The sequence below is a fragment of the Myxine glutinosa genome, chromosome 8 (assembly GCF_964187855.1).
Source record: "Myxine glutinosa chromosome 8, kmMyxGlut1.1, whole genome shotgun sequence".
Taxonomy (NCBI): Eukaryota; Metazoa; Chordata; class Myxini; order Myxiniformes; family Myxinidae; genus Myxine; species Myxine glutinosa.
In genome coordinates this window covers 16,361,113-16,387,661 of record NC_136268.1, presented here as the reverse complement: position 1 = coordinate 16,387,661, position 26,549 = coordinate 16,361,113, and the positions used below count along the sequence as shown (strand labels likewise).

At 43.9% G+C, this 26,549-nt stretch overlaps 1 protein-coding gene across 3 annotated transcripts in view; it reads left to right on the top strand.

Annotated features, from left to right (window-relative positions):
• Positions 1 to 26,549, top strand: part of LOC137432185 (transmembrane protein 19) — a 122,563-nt gene that overhangs the window by 61,484 nt on the left and 34,530 nt on the right. For all 3 annotated transcript variants that reach the window (XM_078782959.1, XM_078782958.1, XM_078782960.1), the window contains exon 3: positions 13,999 to 14,112. In XM_078782959.1, coding sequence (XP_078639085.1) covers positions 13,999 to 14,112 — 114 coding nt within the window. The remainder of the gene's footprint in view (positions 1 to 13,998; positions 14,113 to 26,549) is intronic.

Sequence of the window (26,549 nt, the reverse complement as noted above, 5' to 3'; positions counted from 1 at the left end):
TTTCAAAGCCTCCATTTGTCTAGGTTGAACGTTTAGCTTGTCAAAATCGAAGAAGAAGCGAGTAGGTGCATCTCACTTGTATATGTGATCCATGCGCAAGCGGTCCATTGAACTTTTGCTTGGTAGTCAACCAGGTCATTCAGAATGGACTTTTGGCAACATCTCAATGCTAGGCATAGAAGCATTTCCTAGATCAGACTGTAAGCCTAAGATTTCTTTTTCTAATACGATCCTTTCTCTCTTTGCAGGTGAGGATGAGAAATGTGTAAACTGTTGGCAGAATACCGTTATCTGTGCTTTAACATAGTCCCACCACATTCCAGAACTAGTACAATACATCTTTCTATCCATTAAATTCCACCAAATTAATTGAAAGACCTCGCAAAAGGCATTATTCTCTAACAAATTAACATTGAACTTCCAGTAAAGGCTAGCGTGTTTTCTTGGAGCAAGTTTAAAGGAAAGTGACACGAGCAGATGATCAGAAAAGAAAGAAGGTACAATGTCAGACTTTCGTGTTATATTCAACATTGCATGGTTAGCGTAAATTTTGTCTAATCTTTCAAAAGTGTGCACGTTATGAGCACACCTCGACCAGGTAAAGTGTTGCCCTCCATGGTGCTGAATTCTCCAAGCATCGATCAGTCCTACTAGTTTAGTGGGAAGAAAGGGGTATCGTGCACCCCCCGGAAATCAACTTCTAATCGACGTCTCTAGATCAGAAAAAATGCGTAGAAAACGATGAGCTATGTTAACAAATTGTAAAAATGTCCCAAGTATCATTTATATGCAAATTAGGCCGCCATTACCGGAAAATATAATTTTCACTATATCTCAGCCATTACTGCAGATAACTGAATAAATAAGGTGTCTAGACCCATGTTTTGAGGGTCAAAGATCACAATAAAACTATTCTTGAAGTGACCACGTGTCCGTGGCATACTAGTATGCAAATTAGTGCCGCCATTACCGAAAAATAAATTTTTGGCATATATCGGCTAATATTGCACATAACTACACAAGTAAGGTGTCTAGACCCATGTTTTGAGGGTCAAGAATCATTAAAGGACCATTCCTGAAGTAACTATGCGTGTCCTTGGCATGTAAATATGTAAATTCTAAACTGTCGACATTACCGAAAATTTGATTTTTTGCTGTATCTCAGCCAATATTGCAGATAAGTTGACAGAGGGTTTTTTCAGTGTTTTTTTAGAGCAATACTTTCACCAATGTAACTTCTCTTTCCCATTCTCTTTCCCATTCCAGATAAGCAGTGGTGATAGAAGTGGACATTAAGCCATTATGCCCAAAATAAAACGTAACCAGAGCGCAGATCCTGCAGCCCCCAAACACTCCCCACCTACATGCATCCTTCATGTGCTGTCCACGTCTGATCATGATAGTTTTACACCCCTCAGTAAAATCAAAGGAACTGCAAGTGAAAAACTACAGCAACTTCATAAGATCTGGGACCAACGTCTCCATCAATCACATGAGTCCCCATATCGTATGCAATCAGTGTGCGACCAGATTCCTACAACTCTCCCCGATGATCTGGAAAGTGTTGGGTATCACCGTCGGTGTTATCAGCACTTTACTGGCAACCTCAATCGTCTGGGAGGTGATACAGAACCAGAAGCATCAAGCTCGCAATGGCATCACTCCCCTCTTAAATTGTCTTCAGCGGGTTCCGCTGGACCCATCTTCCCACCAGAGTGCATTTTCTGTGACAAAGTAGAGATCAAAGATGTTGATCGCAAAACTGAGCGAGTGGAAGTCTTCTCATCTTGGAAGAACAAAGAAAATGCATGGGAGCAAATCGAACCACGGGCCGAGAAAATGGGTCTAGTTCGACTTCATCGATGGGTGAAAAACAAAGACCTCATTCCTGTCGAGGCCAAACACCATCCATCATGCTTGAGAGCTTTCCGCACAGCGTTCGCTAACTACAAGCGCGGGATTCGTAGAGCCGAAAAGGCAATTAATACCGAGCATGCTCACATGTCAGCCGCCCACAACAAGGCACTCGTCTCGGTACTGGAGCACATTCAAACTCATGTTGTCCAGCAGAATGAGAACCTACGGCTATCTTCCTTGCACTTGCTCTATGTTGAAGAACTGAAACGGAATGGGTACGAGAACTCGAACTATCGCTCTGAGAAACTACTGAAACGACTACAGAATGACCCAATCAAGAACCATGTCTCATTCACGAAGGTCGATCACGACAAAGTTGATGCAATTTCATTCTGGCTCGTGTACAGCTCGAATATCACCATTTCTAATGCTATTGCACGAGCTTACACTCTCGGAAGCGCAGACAAGTACCAAGATGTCGCTCCCCTTCTTCGTTGTAATATTCTACGGGCTTTCAGAGAGTCCAAAGGCCAACCATGGCCGCCAACAGCTGACGACATGGAGCTCAGTTCTGAAAAGCTCCTACCTCCAGACCTCGTCCGGTTCCTCAGCATGGTTATGGCCGGCAAGGAAGACGTGGAGACAAGCGAAAAGATGAAGCGTCTGGTATTCTCCATCGGGCAAGACCTGTGCCGTGCAGTGTCGGAGGGAAAATGGAAGTTACCAAAGCACGTGCTTCTCTGTGTGACTGTCAGGCACTTGTTCCGAAGTTAGCAGCTCACCATGATATTGCACAGGCTTGGCCACTCTGAGAGCTACGATTTTGGTTTAGAGTTGGAAACTGCCCTGGCCAAGGCACTGCACGAAGTATCAACCTATCTGACGCCACAAATCGTGACGGGAGAGGGCAACATCCTATTCCACTGTGAGTGGGACAACTTGAATAAAACCACTACGAATGTGCAACTCGGTGATGACTGGAACATCAAGCCACAGGTGCTGAAGCAGTTGGAACAGTTCACCTGCCTGATGTACAGATAGAGTCGAGAGTCTCCGGTGGACATCATCCGTACCAAGCTGCTGCGCAAAATGGTGGGGGAGGACAAGAAACTCACTTCCAAGTCTAAGGTCGACCTGGCTCGCCTTCCTCCCTGCCAGTCTGCTCTGAAGCCGCACATCCAGCGTGTGAACCACCGCGTTGCCTTGTACAAGCGAGCTGACGAACCCATTGTAGAAAAGCCAAAACCCTACGATGAGGGGCAGGGATGGATGAGGACTGACGAAGGCGTGTTGGAACTGGTGTGGTCCTGCGGTCCTGTCCTACCAACCTCACTGGTTGATCTTCTGGACACTGAAGATCGTGAAGAAGATTAGGAGGAGGAGGAAGAAGAGGACGAGTTTGACTTTGATGATTTCATTGAAAGCGACGATGATTGATTGATCCGATAGTGGACCTGTGATCGTAAAAATAACACCATTTGTGAAATCATTGCCCTGAAAAACCCCTCTTAGCTTATCGACAATATTGGCTAAGATACTTCGAAAAATCTAATTTTTGGTAATGCCGGCACTTTAGAATTTACATGTTTACATGCCAAGGACACACATAGTTACTTCAGGAATGGTCCTTTAATGATCCTTGACCCTTAAAACATGGGTCTAGACACCTTACCTGTGCAGTTATGTGCAATATTGGCCGAAATATGGCAAAAAAATGATTTTTCGGTAATGGTAGCACTAATTTGCATACTAGTATGCCACGGACCCATGTGGTCACTTCAAGAATAGTTTTATTACGATCTTTGACCCTCAAAACATGGGTCTAGACACCTTATTTGTTCAGTTATCTGCAGTAATGGCTGGGATATAGTGAAAAATAGATTTTTCGGTAATGGCGGCACGAATTTGCATAAAAATGATACGTGGGACATTTTTACAATTTGTTAACATGGCTCATCGTTTTCTACACATTTCTTCTGATCTAGAGACGGCGATTAGAAGTTGATTTCCGGTGGGTGCACGATACCACTTTCTTCCCACTAAACTATACTCTAATTATTAATTTTCTGAAAGTTTAGCCGACCTTGGGTGTGGCGCTGCATTGTTCCTATCCAGAGCAGGATCAAGAGTGTGGCTCTGCGCTGTTCCTATCCAGAGCAGGATCAAGGGTGCGGCTCTGCACTGTTCCTATCCAGAGCAGGATCAAGGGTGCAGCTCTGTACTGTTCCTATCTAGAGCAAGATCAAGGGTGCGGCTCTGCACTGTTCCTATCCAGGGCAGGATCAAGAGTGCAGCTCTGCACTGTTCCTATCCAGAACAGGATCAAGGGTGCAGCTTTGCACTGTTCCTATCCAGAGCAGGATCAAGGTGCTGTTAAAGTCACCACTCATTAAAAACAACAGTTGAGGTCTAGAGTAGATAAGAAAGAATCCACTTCCTCAAAGAAGGCAGAACGTTCTGCGCTCTTACTGGGAGCATATACATTTAGAAAAACATAGGACTTGTTATTAATAACAAATTCAAGGCAGGCCGAATGTCCACCAAAATTGAACTGAAAAAGAAAACATATAATCAGGCTGGCATATAAAAAAAAATTTTTTTTTTTTTTTTTTGTTTTGTTTTGTTTTGTTTTGTTTTGTATACAAGATCGAGGCTCGTGAAAGAGCGAACATTAATCACACAGAAAGACAAACCGACACATAAAACATATAACATCGGGAGCGGTAGACAAGATGGGGAGAGAGGGGGAAGGACACAAACACAACATTTGAGAGCAGGGACCGAGAGACATGGAGACATCGAGAGATCTGAGAGAGGGCGAGGGCTTTGGGGGGGGGGGGGGCATGGGAAGGGGGCGGTGGGAGAGGTATAAAACATATGGACACTGCCAGGACTTCCAGGAAAGAAGTTGGAATTTCAAACAAGGTGGATCTGGGGTGAATTAGCGGGGGTAGAAAAGATCAAGGTTTTGGATGGGGGAAGATAAGAGATGGTGGTGAACAGCTGTTTTAAAGACCTGGAGGGAGGAGTGGGATTGAAGGGAGTGAGGGAGTTTGTTCCAGAGGCGGGAGAAAAGAGGAATGAAAGAGTGAAGGTGAGCAGAGAGCCGAGATTTCGGCAGTTTAACCATCAGAGGGTTGCTGGCAGATCTTGTGCGACCTGTAGGAATATTTGGGGGACAGAGCACAGAGAGAGCTGGGGGTGCAAGGCCGGAGAGGAGTCGGTAGAAGACAGAAAGACCACCTACCTGCCTGTGGTGAGTGAGTGAAAGGCCCTCAGAGATAGCTTCATCGCGGGAGATTCCAATAATTCTGAAAGCTTTGGTTTCAACAGCGTGAAGCCGAGCTAGGTGTGAGGCAGGAGCACCGGCCCATAGGGGAGAACAGTATTCCATTGAGCTGCGGATGAAAGCCTTGTATGTGGTGAGGAGCTCAGGTGTGCCGAGGAAGGACTTCGCACGACGGAGGATGCCCAGTCGGCGACTGGCTTTGGAGGCCAGCTTGGAAATGTGGTTTTCCCAAGAAAGATCATGGCAGATAGTGAGACCCAAAATCTTGAGCGACAGAACTTCTTGGAGAGGATTGTTGAGAAAGTAGATGGGAGGGTTGTCCAGTCGATCTTTTCGGAGAGACATAGTAAGAGTGTGAGATTTGTCAGGATTGAAAGACATGTTCCACTTGTTTGACCAGTCTGTGATTTTGTCCAGGTCTTCAGAGAGTGAGGAGGCAGCAGACTGCCGATCTGAGGGAAGAGGAATGGAGCGGCAGAGAGTGGAGTCATCAGCAAAGAGATAGAGAGGATTTTCGAGAGAGTCAGAGAGATCATTGATGAAGACCAGAAAAAGCACGGGGCCCAGAACACTGCCTTGGGGAACTCCAGCCTGAACAGGAAGAGGAGATGAGAGAAACCCATTCAGGGCCACACGTTGACGACGACTAGAGAGGAAGTCCGCCAGCCATGCGTGGAGATTTCCATGGATACCAAAGGAGGAGAGTTTGGTGAGCAGAGCGGGGTGCCAGACCGTGTCGAAGGCACGTGATATGTCGAGGGAGACAGCTCTAATTTCCTGTTTGGCATTGAGGACCTCCATCCATTGTTGAGACAGCAGAAGCAGCATGTCCAGAGTAGAGTGACCTGGTCTGAAACCAAATTGATGATCAGAGATCAAGCCATTGGAGAAGAGGAAAGATTTCATATCCGAAGCAATGATGGATTCCATGACTTTGCTGATAATTGGGAGAAGGCTGATTGGTCTGTAGTTGCTAGGATCTGTTTTTGCACCTTTTTTGTGCAAAGCGGTGATGTTGGCTGATTTCCAAGCAGATGGCAGTTGACCTTGAGCAAAAGAGAGGGTGAAGAGAACAGAGAGAGGGTGAGATAGAGCAGCAGAGCAGGATTTTAGGACCCGTGGGCTGATGCCGTCGGGTCCAGTTGCAGAATCAGAGTCGAGGGTTGACAGAAACTTTTCCACCTTGTCAGGAGGAAAGGACACGGAGTCCAGGAGCAGCAGGGTACGACTGGGTATGGTGGGTACAGAGAGGGATGGGTTTGGGACACAAGATTTAGAGGCAAACACAGAGTTGAGGCATTCAGCTTTTTCACGTGCGGAGTCAGCTGTGTAGCCGTTTGAGGTAAGGGAGGGAATGGAGGGGGAACAAACACCAGAAACGGATTTGACCAGACGCCACCAGGATTTGGAAGAGGGAGACAGATAAGAGAGTTCGGTCTTGAGAACGGAGAGATATTGTTTCCTGGCTCTCCTGAGGGTGGACACACACTTGTTTCGGGCTTTGTGAAAGGAAATGAGATTTCCTTCCGTTGGATTTGCTTTCCAGGAGACGAAGGCAAGTTGTTTCTGGGCAACAGCCTCACCACAAGATTCCGTGTACCATGGACGGGAGGAAGGGTATGACAACTGAAGACGAGATGGGATAAATCTGTGCATGAGAGAGAGCAATTTACTTTGGAAGAATTCCCAGGATGAGTTGATGTCAGAGGTGGTAGAGATGGGAGACCAGTCCAGATGATTGATGGCTGCTTGAAGACCGTGCCAGTTGGCCTGAGTGAAATGCCAGACTCGTCGACGCTGAGCAGGCTCCCTGAGGATGGTCAGAGAGATGTCCACTTTAACAAGGACATGATCAGATGATCCGATCGGAGCAGAAGAAGAGCAGCAGACATTTTCAGGGAAGTTAGTCATAACCAAGTCCAGAAGAGAAGATGTTCCGTTGACTGAGATCCGGGTCGGGAAATTGACAGATTGTGTCAGTCCCAGTGAGTCGCAGAAGTCCTTTGCTGAGGAGCCATGGCTGGTGAGAGAGGTACCCACACCCAGCCAACTGGCATGATGACAGTTGAAATCACCACATATGAGGAAGAGAGAGTTGGGATGAGTAGATAGAAGTTGGTCCATATCATCAGACAGCGAGATGTAGATGGAGTCATCACTGTTTGGTGGACGGTACAACACACATATGAACAAGAGGTGGGAGCGAAGGGGAAGCCGTAGCCAGAGGTATTCCTGGGGGTGAGGTGGAGAGAGTGCAGTGCAGGGCGAGTGAGGAAGAGAGTTTTTGATAAAGATAACAACCCCGCCTCCAGGACGAGGCTCAGGTCTATCATACCGGAGGAGGAAGTAGCCTGGGAGAGATACTATGGAATCAGAGACATCATAAAGGAGGAAAGTTTCTGTTAAGCAGATCACGTCTGGTTTGACAGAAGCAACCTGTATGGAGAGATCAGTTAAGTTTGAACGAAGGCCCTGGATGTTTGAGGTCCATACCGTTAATGAAGAGGAAGGGGGAGCATCAGATACAGAACAGGGGGGAGGAGGGGTAGGGTAAGATGTGGAAGAGGTGGAAGAGGTAGGGAGAGCTGTTGAAGGTGTGTCAGAGATTTCAGAATAGCTCGGAGAAAGGGAAGGATGGGGCGGACAAAAGGTTTGATGGTGATTGGGTGAGCCACAATGAGGTGTTATTTGAGGAGGGGGAAGGGCGAGGCAGAAGGTTGGGGGAGATGGAGGTGAGAGTTTGAAGGGGGAAGAAGCGGGGAGGACGCTTTGAGGAGGGGGAGTGAGAGGGGGGAAATTGAGAAGCAATGAGGGTGGGGAGATTTGAAGGGGAGGGGTGAGGGGGGAGTTTGGGAGGGAAGGGACAAGGGGAGGGATTTGAAAGAGATGGGATATGGGGGAGATTTGGAGGGGAGGGGTGAGGCAGGAGTCTAGGAGGGGAGGGGCGAGGGGGCGTCTTGGCGGGGAGGGGTGAGGGGATAGTTTTGGAGGGAGGGGGCAAGGGGGGAGATTTGAAAGGGATGGGTGATGGGGAAGATTTGGAGGGGAGGGGTGATGGGGAAGATTTGGAGGGGAGGGGTGATGGGGAAGATTTGGAGGGGAGGGGTTATGGGGAAGATTTGGAGGGGAGGGGTGAGATTGGATTTTTGAAAGTGTATGATTTATGGGAAACGAACATTTATTGCAAAATGAGTTTCTTGTGACCTTCGAGTTAAAAATACGTTTAAGGACGCTGGATGGAGGATGGAGTGCAGGAGAGTTTAGGGAATGTAGAAAAAAGGCACTATAGGAGATGGATATTTTTTTTGGGATGAATTGATTTGGTGAGCAAGTCGAAAGCAGCCTTTTAAAGAAGAAGAAGAAAAAGGTGTTATAAAATATGACGGAATACATAACTTGAGGGGAAAGTGTAAACATTGAAGGTTAATGAGTGAAAACTATCTGGGGAAATGGGGGAGAAACACGTGGTCGAAGAACGAACGAACGAATAAGAATGAATAAACGAATGAGAACAGGGAAGGAAATTTTTTTTTTTTTTTTTTTTTTTTTTTTTTGAGTTGAGATTTACACAAGGAAGTAGGCTATGGGTGAAAAGGCTGGGAATACAGAGAACGAAAGTTATTGGATCACAAACGACGGACAGCTGAGAGAAAAACAAAGCCTCAAGGTTGTACAGTGCACACTGTACAAGGCCTCAAGACACGACACAAATTAACACGATTTTCAATACAGGTATGAAAGATTTGCACCGAAAAATCTTCGTCGGGACACAATATACGTACAACACCATAAATAAATACAGTTTTAACGAAAATACAAATGGGAACAATCACTTAACTTCGATTTCAAATCGTTCGCGACGCGGCAAAGGCCTTGCTCGCGACACGGCAAACAGACGATCAATTTATGAAAGATAAACACCGAGAAACAACCAAAGTTGCACACAATAACTTCACACACCGAAAGATAAATACAGTTTCGACAAAATACAATTGTGAACAGACTTAACTTCGAAAAACGTGGAGACCGTGTGGAGCTTCGAAAATCCCTCCCACCGTCTCCGAGATCTCGCGAGATCTCCTTCAATGACATTACCTTGAATAATTACCCCACCAGCAAAATATTATATGTATAGGTATATAATTTAACACACAACTACGACTACTTGAACTACGACACACAACTACGACTACGGCCTCAAATTTTCCTACCATCATGTGGGGTTGGCCAGGAATGTATTTTGGCAACAGTCTTTGAAGAATAACTCCATTACTCTTCCTGAAAGACACCATAGGATCTTTCATAGCCACCATATCACACCAGCAGATGGTGCATTTTTGATTAAATGTCCTGCCTGCGGAACATCTACCCGACAGTTTGCAGTCAAGCGGAGAATCGAACCCAGGCCCCATCCCTAAATATAAAGCTGTTTTTGGCCCCATATCTTAATGGTGATGAATCACTGAAAACATTGTCAGATCCAGATCGTCAGCAAAATCAAAACAATTTATTAGTCCTTGCTACACACCCAACCTGTCCAACAAATTTTGTCCGAATCCGTCCATAATCATTTGAGATTTTGTTTTTGAGACAAACATAGATAGACAGTGGTGAAAACGTAACCTCAGTCCACCTTGGGGGTGGAGGTAATAATATTCTGTACAAAAACAATGGCGTACCGTTCAGTATCCTCAAAAATAAACCTGTCCTGGAGCCAAAATATTCTACAAGTGCGTTTGACCGGTCAATTAGAATCACATGTGACACCACACTTTGGTGCATGGCACCTCTCATGTGACTCCTCAGTGCTTTCCCCCATATTTGCTATATCAAATGTCTCCTCAGACCCTGCATCTGGCCTTATGAATGGTCTACTTCATGAGCCAAGATAAATTAAAATAGCAAAGCTTTGCCATTCTTCAATTCGCTTCTCCCTTTACACTCTGCATTAGACATACGTGGTGTTACTTCCTGCTTAATCGAGTTTCCATAAACATGTGCATAATCGATGCATGACGAGTGAGAAACCATTTTGGCTCGGCATTGGTACATCTCTGGGAAGAGTAAAAATTGGTAACGTTCTCCAAAAAGACCTATGCCATTCCATAGAAACCTATGCCATTCTAGACGATGGTTCAGAAAGGACTATGCTTTTGAATTCAATAATGGAGCGGCTGAACCTGGTGGGTAAACCTGAAACATTACTGCTCAAGACAGTGCGAGAAGATACGTTGCAGTGTACCGGGGCTTCTGTCAAGCTTCAAATATAATCGGTCGAGAACCCGAACCAAAGGTACGGGATTGATGCAGCATTCACTGCCACAATGCTGCGCTTACCTGAGTATTTGTACCCAGTGGCTGATCTTCAGAGACGGCACCTCCACCTACAGTCACGTGAAAAAGTAAGTACACCCCATGAAATGTTTTTAAAATCTTTTTAACATATGTGGACATATCAATATTTGATCTTCATTTAAACAGTATCTATAGATAAAGGTGATCTAATTGAACAAAAAACAATGAAAAATTGACTTTGCAATAATTTATTTACAAAAAATTGTTGCACAGCTTATTTCAAATCCCCCCACAACATCTCGATGGGATTTAGATCCTGGCTTTGACTTGGCCATTCCAGAACCCTCCATTTCTTTCTTTTCAGCCATTCCTTGGTGGATTTACTGGTATGTTTAGGGTCATTGTCATGTTGCAAGGTCCACCTTCGGTTGAACTTCAACTTTCCAACAGATGGCCTCACATTATCCTCAAGCACCCTCTGGTACAATGAAGAATTCATAGTGGATTCTATGATCGTGAGCTGCCCAGGCCCTGATGCAGCAAAGCTGCCCCAAACCATAATATTTCCACCACCATGCTTTACAGTTGATCAAATGCTGTCTTTGGTTTTCGCCAAACACGTCTTCTGGTACTGTGGCCAAATAGCTCTACCTTTGACTCATCTGTCCAGAGCACATTGTTCCAGAAGTGCTGGTCTTTGCCTAGGTTGTCATTGGCAAACTTTAGTCTTGCCCTGATGTTCTTTCTGGACAGCAAAGGTTCCCTCCTGGCACACCTCCCATGGAGATCAAATTTGTGCAGCCTCTTTCTAATGGTAGACTCGTGCACTTTGACATCAACTGTGGCAAGAGCTACCTGTAGGTCCCGTGATGACATTCTGGGGTTCTTAGAGACTTCTTTCAGCATCTTGTGGTCTGCTCTCAGGCTGAACTTGCTGGGGCGGCCTGGCCTGAACAAGTTTGCAGTTGTTTGGAATCTTCTCCACTTTGAGATGATCTTCCGGACAGTCGAATGATTGATTTCAAATTGTTTGGAGATCTTTTTAAATCCCTTCCCAGACTCGTAGACATCTATAACCTTCTTTCTGAATGCCTCAGAGAGCTCTTTTAATCTAGGCATGGTGACGCCGCACACTTCAACAACAAAGAGCAAACCAAACGAAATGTCTCTGGTTTAAATAAGACACGTTCCTCCAAGATCCTCTCTAACGATGTTCTAATCATTTGCACCTGAGCTGGTGCACCTGATTCTAATTTTAGGTATTTTAAGTAGTGATAAATGTGGGGGTGTACTTATTTTTTCCACATGCGAAATTTGCATTTATGTTTATTTAAATTATACAATGGACTACAAAATGTAAATGTTTCATGATATTTGTTATACTATATCACCTTTATCTGTCAATATCTATCTATAATTCCAGTAATCTCTGTGTGTGTGTTTGTCTGTGTGTATGTCTGTGTGTCTGTGACCGCTGTTTCTCGACAACCACGGGTCCGATATACTTGAAACTTGCCAGGTATATTGCTGGGGACCTGAGGATGTGCCTTTTCAAGGTTTCATATTAATCGGAGAAGTAGTTACCGAGCTATGTCCAAAAAACGATTCAACCAATCAGAGAGCAGCGAGCTATCACGTGTGCCGAACGTGCCGAACAGACTCTGCCTCGGACGGCAAATTTGAGAGCGTATTCATTTATTTCACGTTGGCAAACTATGTTGGCGTTAAACTATGTTTTAAAACTAATTAAAACTAATTTGCGATTCATCGTAACTGCGATATGCGACCTTCCGGACAGTCAAATGAGGACGTCACTTCCGGACTTACGGATAGTCATAGTGACGACGTACTGATGCTGAACGTGGCGAGCAGACGCTGTAAGGTACGATCGATTGTAGTACACGTTTATAATAACTCTGCCGATACAGGCCCGATTAACTGCAGCGCCATCCGAGCTGCGGCGTCGGGACGATACATTCATTGTACGGTCACATCACGCACTTACGGGCGGGCCCATGGGCGAAGACATTTTTTTTTTTTTTTTTGGCAAGGAACGGGCACCCACGTACGGGCACGTCCTAGGCGAATGGACCAAACCATTTCATGTAAATAGAGGGGGGGGGATATAATTTTAGATATATATATAGTACGGGCATGCCCTAGTTGTTGAAATGAAGAGCTCTGTGCTCTGTCCCCCAAATATTCCTACAGGTCGCACAAGATCTGCCAGCCACCCTCTGATGGTTAAACTGCCGAAATCTCGGCTCTCTGCTCACCTTCACTCTTTCATTCCTCTTTTCTCCCGCCTCTGGAACAAACTCCCACACTCACTTCAATCACACTCCTCCCTCCAGGTCTTCAAAACAGCTGTTCACCACCATCTCTTATCTTCCCCCATCCAAAACCTTGATCTTTTCTACCCCCACTAATTCACCCCAGATCCACCTTGTTTGAAATTCCAACTTCTTTCCTGGAAGTCTTGGCAGTGTCCATATGTTTTATACCTCTCCCACCCCCCCCCCCCCTTCCCATGCCCCTCCCCAAAGCCCTCTCCCTCCCACAGTTCTCTCGATGTCTCCATGTCTCTCGGTCCCTGCTCTCAAATGTTGTGTTTGTGTCCTTCCCCCTCTCTCCCCATCTTGTCTACCGCTCCCGATGTTATTTGTTTTGTGTGTCTGTTTGTCTTTCTGTGTGATTAATGTTCGCTCTTTCACGAGCCTCGATCTTGTATACAAAAAAAAAAAAAAAAAAAAAAAAAATTGCTGTATGTTGAAATATGTTGAAAAAGTCAACTTTACATGGGGTGTACTTACTTTTTCACGTGACTGTATGTGCTCGACCGAGCGCCGTTCTAGTTACACTTGTGTATACACCACTGGGGAGGACCCTTTCCGATAACATACCAATACATAGTCAAAATACTTGTTTTTATTTACATTTTAAAAATAAATCTTGTCTAAAAACATTTTGCTGCAAAATGTTAAACTCCCTCGTTAAGAGAATGTAAACCCACCTCCTGATTCTCATAATGATGTCTATTTTCCCATGTTTAAATTTAATTTTCCGTTTGACACCAGACTCAGTGGCACATTGGTTAGGGTGACCGCTGTTATTCTGGGAGGTTGATGTTTAAAAAAGTGGTACCTTCCACCTCCTTGTTCGATGCTAAACATTTAAAGAATAGAGCATGGACAAACAAGACTAGCACATGGACAAACAAGAATAGATTTGGCATCGATGAAGGGGTGGGGGGTAAGGGAGTACATTTCTCCTTCGTTGCCTTGCTGATTATGGAGAGAAAAGTAACATCATAAAGATGGCATCACTGGTCCCCAGAGAATGTGATGCCCCCTCCCCCAAGTTAAGTGGTTGTGTTTGTGTGAAATGAAATCTGGTGTTGTTGTATGATTTGCCTTACAGCTCCTCTATGAACTTTAGGCCTGTAGAAAAGGAAAAAGTTTTTTAAAGGGGGTTTACATGCAGGTTTTAAATTTTTACTCTCACATTCACCCAGTATTTACTTTGTTTGTATCTCAAGTCTGCCCCACCCTCTGCAGGTGGCCTGATCCCGCTTTCTCCATGGCGATGTCTGTGTTCCATTTCCTTGCCAGTCCTGATCGTGCGTCATGCTCTCCGGAAAAAGAGTCTCGACCGCTCTGGCGCATTGGCAGGTATTTTTGCATAGTTCTATCGGTGTTTGTTCATTGAGGAACAGGTTGGGTGGTCTAGGATACAATTATGGACTGAATGTCCATAATTGTATCCTAGACCGTCTGAATTGTATCCGTCTGAATGGATACAATTATGGACTGCATCTTTAGGATAAAGGGAAATGATTTTGTGGTTGTGAAGATTGGCTTAAAATCACAACATCGACGATAGAAGACAAAGGAGAAGAAGAAACATAATAAAGAAGAAGAAGCAGAAATGAAGGGCATAATGTTGTTGAAAAGAAGATTAAACAGCTTCACCACCTCCAGGATCAAAACAGAATGGCTAATAGGGATTCGATGAGAAAAGTGCGAAGTAGAGAAAGCACTTTTTTGAGATATATGGGAGCGACAGGAAGGGTCATGTTATTATCCTCTCTGGGATATACATATTACAGTAGATCTAGGCTCGGGTCTGTTAGTCTGTGGGGTATGCGATAAGCATTTTGTATGTGGTTTGTATTTTTTACTTCTGGTCGGATTGCCCCACGAATGCCATGATAAGCTATTTATACATGTTTAAATTAAAAAGTCATCATACGTGTTTGTGGTTTGTATTTTTTTACTTCTGGTCGGCTTGCCCCACGAATGCCATGATAAGCTATTTATACATGTTTAAATTAAAAAGTCATCATACGTGTTTGTGGTTTGTATTTTTTTACTTCTGGTCGGATTGCCCCACGAATGCCATGAAAAGCTATTTATACATGTTTAAAAACGTCATCATACGTGTTTGTGGTTTGTATTTTTTACTTCTGGTCGGCTTGCCCCACGAATGCCATGATAAGCTATTTATACATGTTTAAAAAGGTCATCATACGTGTTTGTGGTTTGTATTTTTTACTTCTGGGCGGCTTACCCCACGAATGCCATGTTAAGCTATTTATACATGTTTAAAAACGTCATCATACATGTTTGTGGTTTGTATTTTTTACTTCTGGTTGATTGCCCCACAAATGCCATGATAAGCTATTTATACATGTTTAAAAACGTCATCATACGTGTTTGTGGTTTGTATTTTTTAATTCTGGCCGGCTTGCCCCACAAATGCCATGATGAGCTATTTATACATGTCAACGCTGCATTTATCCAACAAGGAAAAACCCCTTGGGAGAGGCGGGTGGGTGTTGGGGATGACAACATTGTTCGTATTAATATTGTTTTGTAAGACCATTAATATGCTATTATCATCAGTGTTGTCATTTGTTTTGTCATTAGAAGCGGCCTTGGTAAAATGCCATAATTAGCTATCTTACTTAGCACCTTAACATGAATTTGGCCCAAGGCGGATAACCCTCTGGGGAAGGGGAAGAGGAGGGGGGGGGGGGGATGTCGTCACTACAGCCTCCGTCATGTGACCCTTCTTCCTCCTGTCAAATTTGGATGAGATTGGATAAGTAATGGGATTAATGACCAAATGCATCACGGTCAGAAAGACAGACAGACAAACACCAAATTGCGTATTTTAGTATGATGGAGAGAGAGAGACATATGGAAAATTTCGTTGTTTTCATCATCAACTTTACCAATTTCAGGACGTTCACCATGACTGATAGCCTTCAGTCAGGTCGAAAATCCCATACAAAAACCAATAGGACAAATCCCATATGAAATTGTACCAGTAGGATGTACTGGTTTCAATAAGGAAAGTGAAATACAGGACCAGAAGAAAATAGCAATAAAAAACCAGTAGGTCAATGGGACCAGTAGGAGAACAATAGAATAGCAATATATAAATGATCAGGATTGTAAATAATCAATGGACATATGTGGGGGGAATTACGTGCCCAGGTTGGGAATTGAACCCGCATGAGTGGCTACCCCAGTTTCAACAGCCGCCAAGCTCCTGAAAGTACTCTTTGGGAAGCCAAGCTAAGTGCCGGCTGAAGGGGTTTATTAGGTTTACTCTCCATGAAATGGAGAGTAACCTATTATTACTGCTAGAGTTTTTCTTATTAGGTTTACTCTCCATGAAATGGAGAGTAACCTATTATTACTGCTAGAGTTTTTCTTATTATTATTACTAGGGCATTGCCCGTACTATATCTATATCTAAAATTATATCCCCCCCCTCTATTTACATGAAATGGTTTGGTCCAAAGCGAACGGCTTGCGAGTACGGTGACAATCCCCCCCCTCTATTTACATGCAATGGTTTGGTCCAAAGCGAACGGCTTCCGGAGTTTGGTAAAGAAATCGCCATCGCGTGCACAAACGCGCAGGAAAGCGAATGAATCGCAAATTCGGTTTTATTAGTTTTAAAACATAGTTTAACGCCAACATAGTTTGCAAACGTGAAATAAATGAATACGCTCTCAAATGTGCCATCCGAGGCAGAGTGTGTCCTCCACGTTCGGCACACGCGATCGTTCGCTGCTCTCTGATTGGTTGAATCGTTTTTTGGACATAGCTCGGTAAGTAATTGTCCGATTAATATGAAACCTTGAAAAGGCACATCCTCGGGTCCCCAGCAATATACCTGGCAAGTTTCAAGTATATCGGACCGGTAGTTGTCGAGAAACAGCGGTCACAGACAAACAAACAAACGTACAGACGTACAGACAGACAGACAGAGATTACTGGAATTATAGATAGATTATTATTATTATTATTCTTCCACCCTATTTTGCACCTCCAAAAACTTCATAATTAAGTTTCTCAGCAACCGCTGGTCGGATTGACAGGAAATTTTCATCAAATGATCGGCTAGGCTCGTAGAATTTTTGAATGCTAATGATGACGTCATAGGTCACGTGGTATGGGCGCCATCTTGTAAAACACCTTCAATTTTGCCCCTCTGTATCTCCGAAACGGCTCAATGGAAAAATTTGAGGAATGGCTCATTCTAAAGAACTCTGCAACCGGAACAAAAAACATGTGTATTGAGTATATCAAAAATGCTAACGTTAAAAGGTTAGAATTCGTCAAACACAGTTTTTCTCCCCCGAAAATGAGATTTTTTCCCCAGATGCTTAGTTAAAAAAAACTCAGAATGCGAAAATTTTCGAAGTCATACGTCACATGGTTCGGCCGCCATCTTGTTTTCCGTGAAAAAACACAAAAAACCCTTTTTCTCCGCAACGGCTGAACGGATCGAGCCCAAACTTGGCATGCGTATTCGGATACTCATGACAAACAAAAAAGTCAGCGAGCACGACGTCATCCGACACGTGGTTTCAGAGTTATGACGTTTTCAAATCTCAAACTAGAAATGGAATCACCTCCATAATTTGTGGAGGTATCGAGTGGAAACTTTACACAAATGTTCCTCATGGGGGGATGTTTAATCGTTACTTGAGACGTTTTTTTAAGTCACATGGTTTGGCCGCAATAAATAATGGAAGTTAAATTTTAAAAAGCTTGTAACTCTTGAACCACTGCATGGATCGACTTGAATTTTTAATACAATGTAGCTCTCATCGGTTGGAACAAGTGTGCAAAATTTCAAGATGATTGGATGTACGGTCGCGAAGCTAAAGTCTTTATTGTTGAAAGAAGAACAAACACACCATTTTGTCCTCCCAGGCCACATCTCCCAGTGCTTTTGCCATTTTCAGTTTTAATTTCCTTTAAAAAACATTTTCTCTGCAATAATAGGGCCGATTGAGATAAAATTTTCACCATAGGAGGGACTCGGTCTGTAGAATATTTTAATGGTAATTATGACGTCGCAGGTCACGTGGTTCGGCCGCCATCTTGTTTTTCGTGAAAACACGAAAACCCCTTTTTCTCTGCAACGGCTGAACAGATCGAGGCCAAACTTTGCAAGCAGAATTGCATGCCCCTGACGAACAAAAAAGTCAGCGAGGGCCACATCATCCGACACATGGTTTCAGAGTTATGACGTTTTTAAGCATGAACCTTTAAAACCTAGCTCCTCCCTCATTTTTTATCCAATCGAGGAGAAAATTCACAGATCTGTTGAGCATGTCAGTCTACTAAAATGTCATTTTAGAATTTGCGATAGGTCACGTGGTTTGGCAGATATCGTTAATTAAACGATTTTTTTTATTTAAATGGATATCTCTTGAATCGCTTTCTTGATCGACGTGAAACTTCATACTCTAGTAGAAGTCATGAAGAGTAACAAGTGTGCAAAATTTCAAGATGATTGGATGTACCGTCTCGAAGCTATAAGTCTTTATTGTTGAAAGAAGAAGAAACACACCATTTTGTCCTTCCAGGCCACGTTTCCCAGTGCTATTGCCATTTTCAGTTTTAATTTCCTTTAAAAAACATTTTCTCTGCAATAATAGGGCCGATTGAGATAAAAATTTTCACCATAGGAGGGACTCGGTCTGTAGAATATTTTAATGGTAATTATGACGTCGCAGGTCACGTGCTTCGGCCGCCATCTTGTTTTTCGTGAAAACACGAAATCCCCTTTTTCTCTGCAACGGCTGAACAGATCGAGGCCAATCTTTGCAAGCAGAATCGCATGCCCCTGACGAACAAAAAAGTCAGCGAGGGCGACGTCATCCGACACATGGTTTCAGAGTTATGACGGTTTAAAGCATGAACCTTTAAAACGTAGCTCCTCCCTCATTTTTGATCCAATCGAGGAGAAACTTCACAGGTCTGTTCAGCATGTCAGTCTACTAAAATGTCGTTTTAGAATTTGCGATAGGTCACGTGGTTTGGCAGATATCGTTAATTAAACGATTTTTTAAAAAAATGGATATCTCTTGAATCGCTTTATTGATCGACGTGAAACTTCATACTGTAGTAGAAGTCATGAAGAGTAACAAGTGTGCAAAATTTCAAGATGATTGGATGTACGGTCGCGAAGCTATGTCTTTATTGTTCAAAGAAGAAGAAACACACCATTTTGTCTTTCCATAACGTGCTCACGATAACGCGATCTCCCGTGGTCATTTGAACTTCAAAAAAAATTATAATTGGAGATTTGTCAATAGATGAGGCATATTAACAAACAAATGAAACAGATTTGCTCAAATTCTGACTATTTTTAACTCGATCGTATTTCACTGAAAGTAAGCCCATCAAGGCGCGTACGTAATACACGAAAATACAATGGCCCATTTGCGCATATGCAAACATCCATCCACATATTACGTAAGGTGCTGTGCGAGAAGGAAATGGCTGTCATGGTCGTAATTGGTCTTGAAATTTGCGCAAATAAATGCCCTACACGATGCCGTTTATTTCGTCACAATCCATCCAGCCGATCTGAAGTTATATGAAGAAATGCATTTACGTCGTGACGTCATCACACGATTTTCGAATTCAGACGTCTTTTCAGAAATTAAATAAAGATATAAATCGAAATGAATCATGTCCGCGATCTGCGCATGCGCGGTTTTCTCAGTCGCTTTTCAGTGGCATCGCAGTGCAACCCATCTGCGCATGCGCCAGCTATTGAAAATTGGGTCGCCACGGCAAAATCCAAGATGGCCGCCACCATGTATGTCTGAACGTTGCAACCTGCATATCTTGAACAATAAGCGAAGTAGCAACTTCTAATTTGGTGTGTGGGTGTATCTAGGCACAAGGAAGAACGCTATCGAAAATTGGGTCGCCACGTCAAAATCCAAGATGGCCGCCACCATATATATGTCTGACCTTGCAACCTGCTTATCTTGAAAAATAAGCGTGTGTGTGTGTAGGGGGGATGTGTGTGCGTGGGGGGGTGGAGGGATGTATGTGTGTGTTTGTGTGTAGGTGGGGGGGGGGGGGGGGTTGGTTGTGTGTGTGTGTGTGTGTGTGTGTGTTTGGGGGTAGGGGTGTGGGTGGGGTTAGGGGGGATGTGTGTGTGTGCGTGTGTGTGTGTGTGTGTGTGTAGGGGGGATGTGTGTGTGTGTGGGGGGGGGAGGGATGTGTGTGTGTGTGGGGGGGGGGGGGAGGGATGTGTGTGTGTGTGTGTGTGTGTGTGTGTGTGTGTGTGTGTGTGTTTGGAGGGGTGTGCGTGTGGGGGGAGGGGTGTGGGTATGTGTGTGGGAGGGGGTAGGGGGGATGTGTGCGTGTGTGTGTGTGTGTGTGTGTGTGTGTGTGTGTGTGTGTGTGTGTGTGTGTGTGTGTGTGTGTGTGTGTGTGTGTGTGTGTGTGTGTGTGTGTGTGTGTGTGTGTCGGGGTTGTATCCAAGGGGGTTGTGTCAAAGCATGTCCAATGAAAGTGGGGTTGTATCACAAGTGGGGTTGTATCAAAAGTGGGGTTGTATCAACAGTGGGGTTGCATCAAAAGTGGGTGCGAGTAAACCGGTCATCACTGCCAGCAGTTTTAAAGTGGCAGTTCTAGTTATTATTAGGTTTACTCTCCATGAAATGGAGAGTAACCTATTATTACTGCTAGAGTTTTTCTTATTAGGTTTACTCTCCATGAAATGGAGAGTAACCTATTATTACTGCTAGAGTTTTTCTTATTATTATTATTATTCTTCCACCCTATTTTGCACCTCCGAAAACTTCATAATTAAGTTTCTCAGCAACCGCTGGTCGGATTGACAGGAAATTTTCATCAAATGATCGGCTAGGCTCGTAGAATTTTTTAATGCTAATGATGACGTCATAGGTCACGTGGTATGGGCGCCATCTTGTAAAACACCTTCAACTTTGCCCCTCTGTATCTCCGAAACGGCTCAATGGAAAAATTTGAGGAATGGCTCATTCTAAAGAACTCTGCAATGGGAACAAAAAACATGTGTATTGAGTATATCAAAAATGCTAACGTTAAGAGGTTAGAATTCGTCAAACACAGTTTTTCTCCCCCGAAAAAGAGATTTTTCCCCCAGATGCTTAGTTAAAAAAAACTCAGAATGCGAAAATTTTCGAAGTCATACGTCACATGGTTCGGCCGCCATTTTGTTTTCCGTGAAAAAACACAAAAAACCCTTTTTCTCCGCAACGGCTGAACGGATCGAGCCCAAACTTGGCATGCGTATTCGGATACCCATGACAAACAAAAAAGTCAGCGAGCACGACGTCATCCGACACGTGGTTTCAGAGTTATGTTGTTTTCAAATCTCAAACTAGAAATGGAATCACCTCCATAATTTGCGGAGGTATCGAGTGGAAACTTTACACAAATGTTCCTCATGGGGGGATGTTTAATCGTTACTTGAGACGTTTTTTTAAGTCACATGGTTTGGCCGCAATAAATAATGGAAGTTAAATTTTTAAAAGCTTGTAACTCTTGAACCACTGCATGGATCGACTTGAATTTTTAATACAATGTAGCTCTCATCGGGTGGAACAAGTGTGCAAAATTTCAAGATGGTTGGATGTACGGTCGCGAAGTTAAAGTCTTTATTGTTGAAAGAAGAACAAACACACCATTTTGTCCTCCCAGGCCACATCTCCCAGTGCTTTTGCCATTTTCAGTTTTAATTTCCTTTAAAAACATTTTCTCTGCAATAATAGGGCCGATTGAGATAAAATTTTCACCATAGGAGGTACTCGGTCTGTAGAATATTTTAATGGTAATTATGACGTCGCAGGTCACGTGGTTCGGCCGCCATCTTGTTTTTCGTGAAAACACGAAAACCCCTTTTTCTCTGCAACGGCTGAACAGATCGAGGCCAAACTTTGCAAGCAGAATCGCATGCCCCTGATTAACAAAAAAGTCAGCGAGGGCCACATCATCCGACACATGGTTTCAGAGTTATGACGTTTTTAAGCATGAACCTTTAAAACCTAGCTCCTCCCTCATTTTTTATCCAATCGAGGAGAAAATTCACAGATCTGTTCAGCATGTCAGTCTACTAAAATGTCATTTTAGAATTTGCGATAGGTCACGTGGTTTGGCAGATATCGTTAATTAAACGATTTTTTTTTATTTAAATGGATATCTCTTGAATCGCTTTCTTGATCGACGTGAAACTTCATACTCTAGTAGAAGTCATGAAGCGTAACAAGTGTGCAAAATTTCAAGATGATTGGATGTACCGTCTCGAAGCTATAAGTCTTTATTTTTGAAAGAAGAAGAAACACACCATTTTGTCCTTCCAGGCCACGTTTCCCAGTGCTATTGCCATTTTCAGTTTTAATTTCCTTTAAAAAACATTTTCTCTGCAATAATAGGGCCGATTGAGATAAAAAATTTCACCATAGGAGGGACTCGGTCTGTAGAATATTTTCATGCTAATTATGACGTCGCAGGTCACGTGCTTCGGCCGCCATCTTGTTTTTCGTGAAAACACGAAAACCCCTTTTTCTCTGCAACGGCTGAACAGATCGAGGCCAATCTTTGCAGGCAGAATCGCATGCCCATGACGAACAAAAAAGTCAGTGAGGGCGACGTCATCCGACACATGGTTTCAGAGTTATGACGGTTTAAAGCATGAACCTTTAAAACGTAGCTCCTCCCTCATTTTTGATCCAATCGAGGAGAAACTTCACAGGTCTGTTCAGCATGTCAGTCTACTAAAATGGCATTTTAGAATTTGCGATAGGTCACGTGGTTTGGCAGATATCGTTAATTAAACGATTTTTTTTTTAAATGAATATCTCTTGAATCGCTTTATTGATCGACGTGAAACTTCATACTGTAGTAGAAGTCATGAAGAGTAACAAGTGTGCAAAATTTCAAGATGATGGGATGTACGGTCGCGAAGCTATAAGTCTTTATTGTTCAAAGAATGATGTCTCCATGTCTCTCGGTCCCTGCTCTCAAATGTTGTGTTTGTGTCCTTCCCCCTCTCTCCCCATCTTGTCTACCGCTCCCGATGTTATATGTTTTATGTGTCGGTTTGTCTTTCTGTGTGATTAATGTTCGCTCTTTCACGAGCCTCGATCTTGTATACAAAAAAAAAAAAAAAAAAAAAAAAAAGAAGAAGAAACACCATTTTGTCTTTCCATAACGTGCTCACGATAACGCGATCTCCCGCGGTCATTTGAACTTCAAAAAAAATTATAATTGGAGATTTGTCAATAGATGAGGCATATTAACAAACAAATGAAACAGATTTGCTCAAATTCTGACTATTTTTAACTCGATCGTATTTCACTGAAAGGAAGCCCATCAAGGCGCGTACGTAATACACGAAAATACAATGGCCCATTTGCGCATATGCAAACATCCATCCACATATTACGTAAGGTGCTGTGCGAGAAGGAAATGGCTGTCATGGTCGTAATTGGTCTTGAAATTTGCGCAAATAAATGCCCTACACGATGCCGTTTATTTCGTCACAATCCATCCAGCCGATCTGAAGTTATATGAAGAAATGCATTTACGTCGTGACGTCATCACGCGATTTTCGAATTCAGACGTCTTTTCGGAAATTAAATAAAGATATAAATCGAAATGAATCATGTCCGCGATCTGCGCATGCGCGGTTTTCTCAGTCGCTTTTCAGTGGCATCGCAGTGCAACCCATCTGCGCATGCGCCAGCTATTGCAAAATTGGGTCGCCACGGCAAAATCCAAGATGGCCGCCACCATGTATGTCTGAACCTTGCAACCTGCATATCTTGAAAAATAAGCGAAGTAGCAACTTCTAATTTGGTGTGTGGGTGTATCTGGGCACAAGGAAGAAGGCTATCGAAAATTGGGTCGCCACGTCAAAATCCAAGATGGTCGCCACCATATATATGTCTGACCTTGCAACCTGCTTATCTTGAAAAATAAGCGTGTGTGTGTGTAGGGGGGATGTGTGTGTGTGGGGGGGTGGAGGGATGTGTGTGTGTGTTTGTGTGTAGGTGGGGGGGGGGGGGGGGGGTTGGTTGTGTGTGTGTGTGTGTGTGTTTGGGGGAAGGGGTGTGGGTGGGGTTAGGGGGGATGTGTGTATGTGTGTGTGCATGTGTGTGTGTGTGTGTGTGTGTGTGTGTGTGTGTGTGTGTGTGTGTGTGTGTGTGTGTGTGTGTGTGTGTGTGTGTGTAGGGGGGATGTGTGTGTGTGTGTGTGTGGGGGGAGGGAGGGATGTGTGTGTGTGGGGGGGGGGGGGGAGGGATGTGTGTGTGTGTGTGTTTGGAAGGGTGTGCATGTGGGGGGAGGGGTGTGGGTGTGTGTGTGGGAGGGGGTAGGGGGGATGTGTGTGTGTGTGTGTGTGTGTGTGTGTGTTGGGGGTGGGGTGTATGTGTGTGTGTTTGTGTAGGGGGGATGTGTGTGTGTGTGGGGGTGGAGGGATGTGTGTGTGTAGGTGGGGGGGGGGGGGGGGGGGGGGTTGGTGTGTGTGTGTGTGTGTGTGTGTGTGTGTGTGTGTGTGTGTGTGTGTGTGTGTGTGTGTGTGTGTGTGTGTTTGGGGGTAGGGGTGTGGGTGGGGTTAGGGGGGATGTGTGTGTGTGTGTGTGTGTGTGTGTGTGTGTGTGTGTGTGTGTGTGTGTGTGTGTGTGTGTGTGTGTGTGTGTGTAGGGGGGATGTGTGTGTGTGTGTGTGGGGGGAGGGATGTGTGTGTGTGTGTGGGGGGGGGGAGGGATGTGTGTGTGTGTGTGTGGGGGGGGATGGATGTGTGTGTGTGGGTGTGTGTGTGTGTGTGTGTGGGTGTGTGTGTGTGTTTGGAAGGGTGTGCATGTGGGGGGAGGGGTGTGAATGTGTGTGTGTGTGTGTGTGTGTGTGTGTGTGTGTGTGTGTGTGTGTGTGTGTGTGTGTGTGTGTGTGTGTGTGTGTGTGTGTGTGTGTGTGTGTGTGTGTGTGTGTCGGGGTTGTATCCAAGGGGGTTGTGTCAAAGCATGTCCAATGAAAGTGGGGTTGTATCACAAGTGGGGTTGTATTAAAAGTGGGGTTGTATCAACAGTGCGGTTGCATCAAAAGTGGGTGCGAGTAAACCGGTCATCACTGCCAGCAGTTTTAAAGTGGCAGTTCTAGTTATTATTATTCTTCCGCCCTATTTTGCACCTCCGAAAACTTCATAATTAATGTTCTCAGCAACCGCTGGTCGGATTGACAGGAAATTTTCATCAAATGATCCTCTCGGATCCTAGAATTTTTTCATGCTAATTATGACGTCATAGGTCACGTGGTGTAGGCGCCATCTTGTAAAACACCTTCAACTTTGCCCCTCTGTATCTCCACAACGGCTCAATGGAAAAATTTGAGGAATGGCTCATTCTAAAGAACTCTTTAATGGGAACAAAAGATATGTGTATCGAGTATATTAAAAATGCTAACGTTAAGAGGTAAGAATTCGTCAAACAAAAAATTTTCTCCCCCGAAAATGGGATTTTTTTCCCAGATGCTTAGTTAAAAAAAACTCAGAATGCGAAAATTTTCGAAGTCATACGTCACATGGTTCGGCCGCCATCTTGTTTTCCGTGAAAAAACACAAAAAACCCTTTTTCTCCGCAACGGCTGAACGGATCGAGCCCAAACTTGGCATGTGTATTCGGATACCCATGACAAACAAAAAAGTCAGCGAGCACGACGTCATCCGACACGTGGTTTCAGAGTTATGACGTTTTAAAGCTCAAACTAGAAATGGAATCACCTCCATAATTTGTGGAGATATCGAGTGGAAACTTTACACAAATGTTCCTCATGGGGGGATGTTTAATCGTTACTTGAGACGTTTTTTTAAGTCACATGGTTTGGCCGCAAGAAATAATGGAAGTTAAATTTTAAAAAGCTTGTAACTCTTGAACCACTGCATGGATCGACTTGAATTTTTAATACAATGTAGCTCTCATCGGGTGGAACAAGTGTGCAAAATTTCAAGATGATTGGATGTACGGTCGCGAAGCTAAAGTCTTTATTGTTGAAAGAAGAACAAACACACCATTTTGTCCTCCCAGGCCACATCTCCCAGTGCTTTTGCCATTTTCAGTTTTAATTTCCTTTAAAAAACATTTTCTCTGCAATAATAGGGCCGATTGAGATAAAATTTTCACCATAGGAGGGACTCGGTCTGTAGAATATTTTAATGGTAATTATGACGTCGCAGGTCACGTGGTTCGGCCGCCATCTTGTTTTTCGTGAAAACACGAAAACCCCTTTTTCTCTGCAACGGCTGAACAGATCGAGGCCAGACTTTGCAAGCAGAATCGCATGCCCATGACGAACAAAAAAAGTCAGCGAGGGCGACGTCATCCGACACATGGTTGCAGAGTTATGACGGTTTAAAGCATGAACCTTTAAAACGTAGCTCCTCCCTCATTTTTGATCCAATCGAGGAGAAACTTCACAGGTCTGTTCAGCATGTCAGTCTACTAAAATGTCATTTTAGAATTTGCGATAGGTCACGTGGTTTGGCAGATATCGTTAATTAAACGATTTTTTTTATTTAAATGGATATCTCTTGAATCGCTTTCTTGATCGGCGTGAAACTTCATACTGTAGTAGGAGTCATGAAGAGTAGCAAGTGTGCAAAATTTCAAGATGATTGGATGTACGGTCGCGAAGCTATAAGTCTTTATTGTTGAAAGAAGAAGAAACACACCATTTTGTCTGCCAGAACGTGCTCACGATAACGCGATCTCCCGCGGTCATTTCAACAACAAATGAAATTC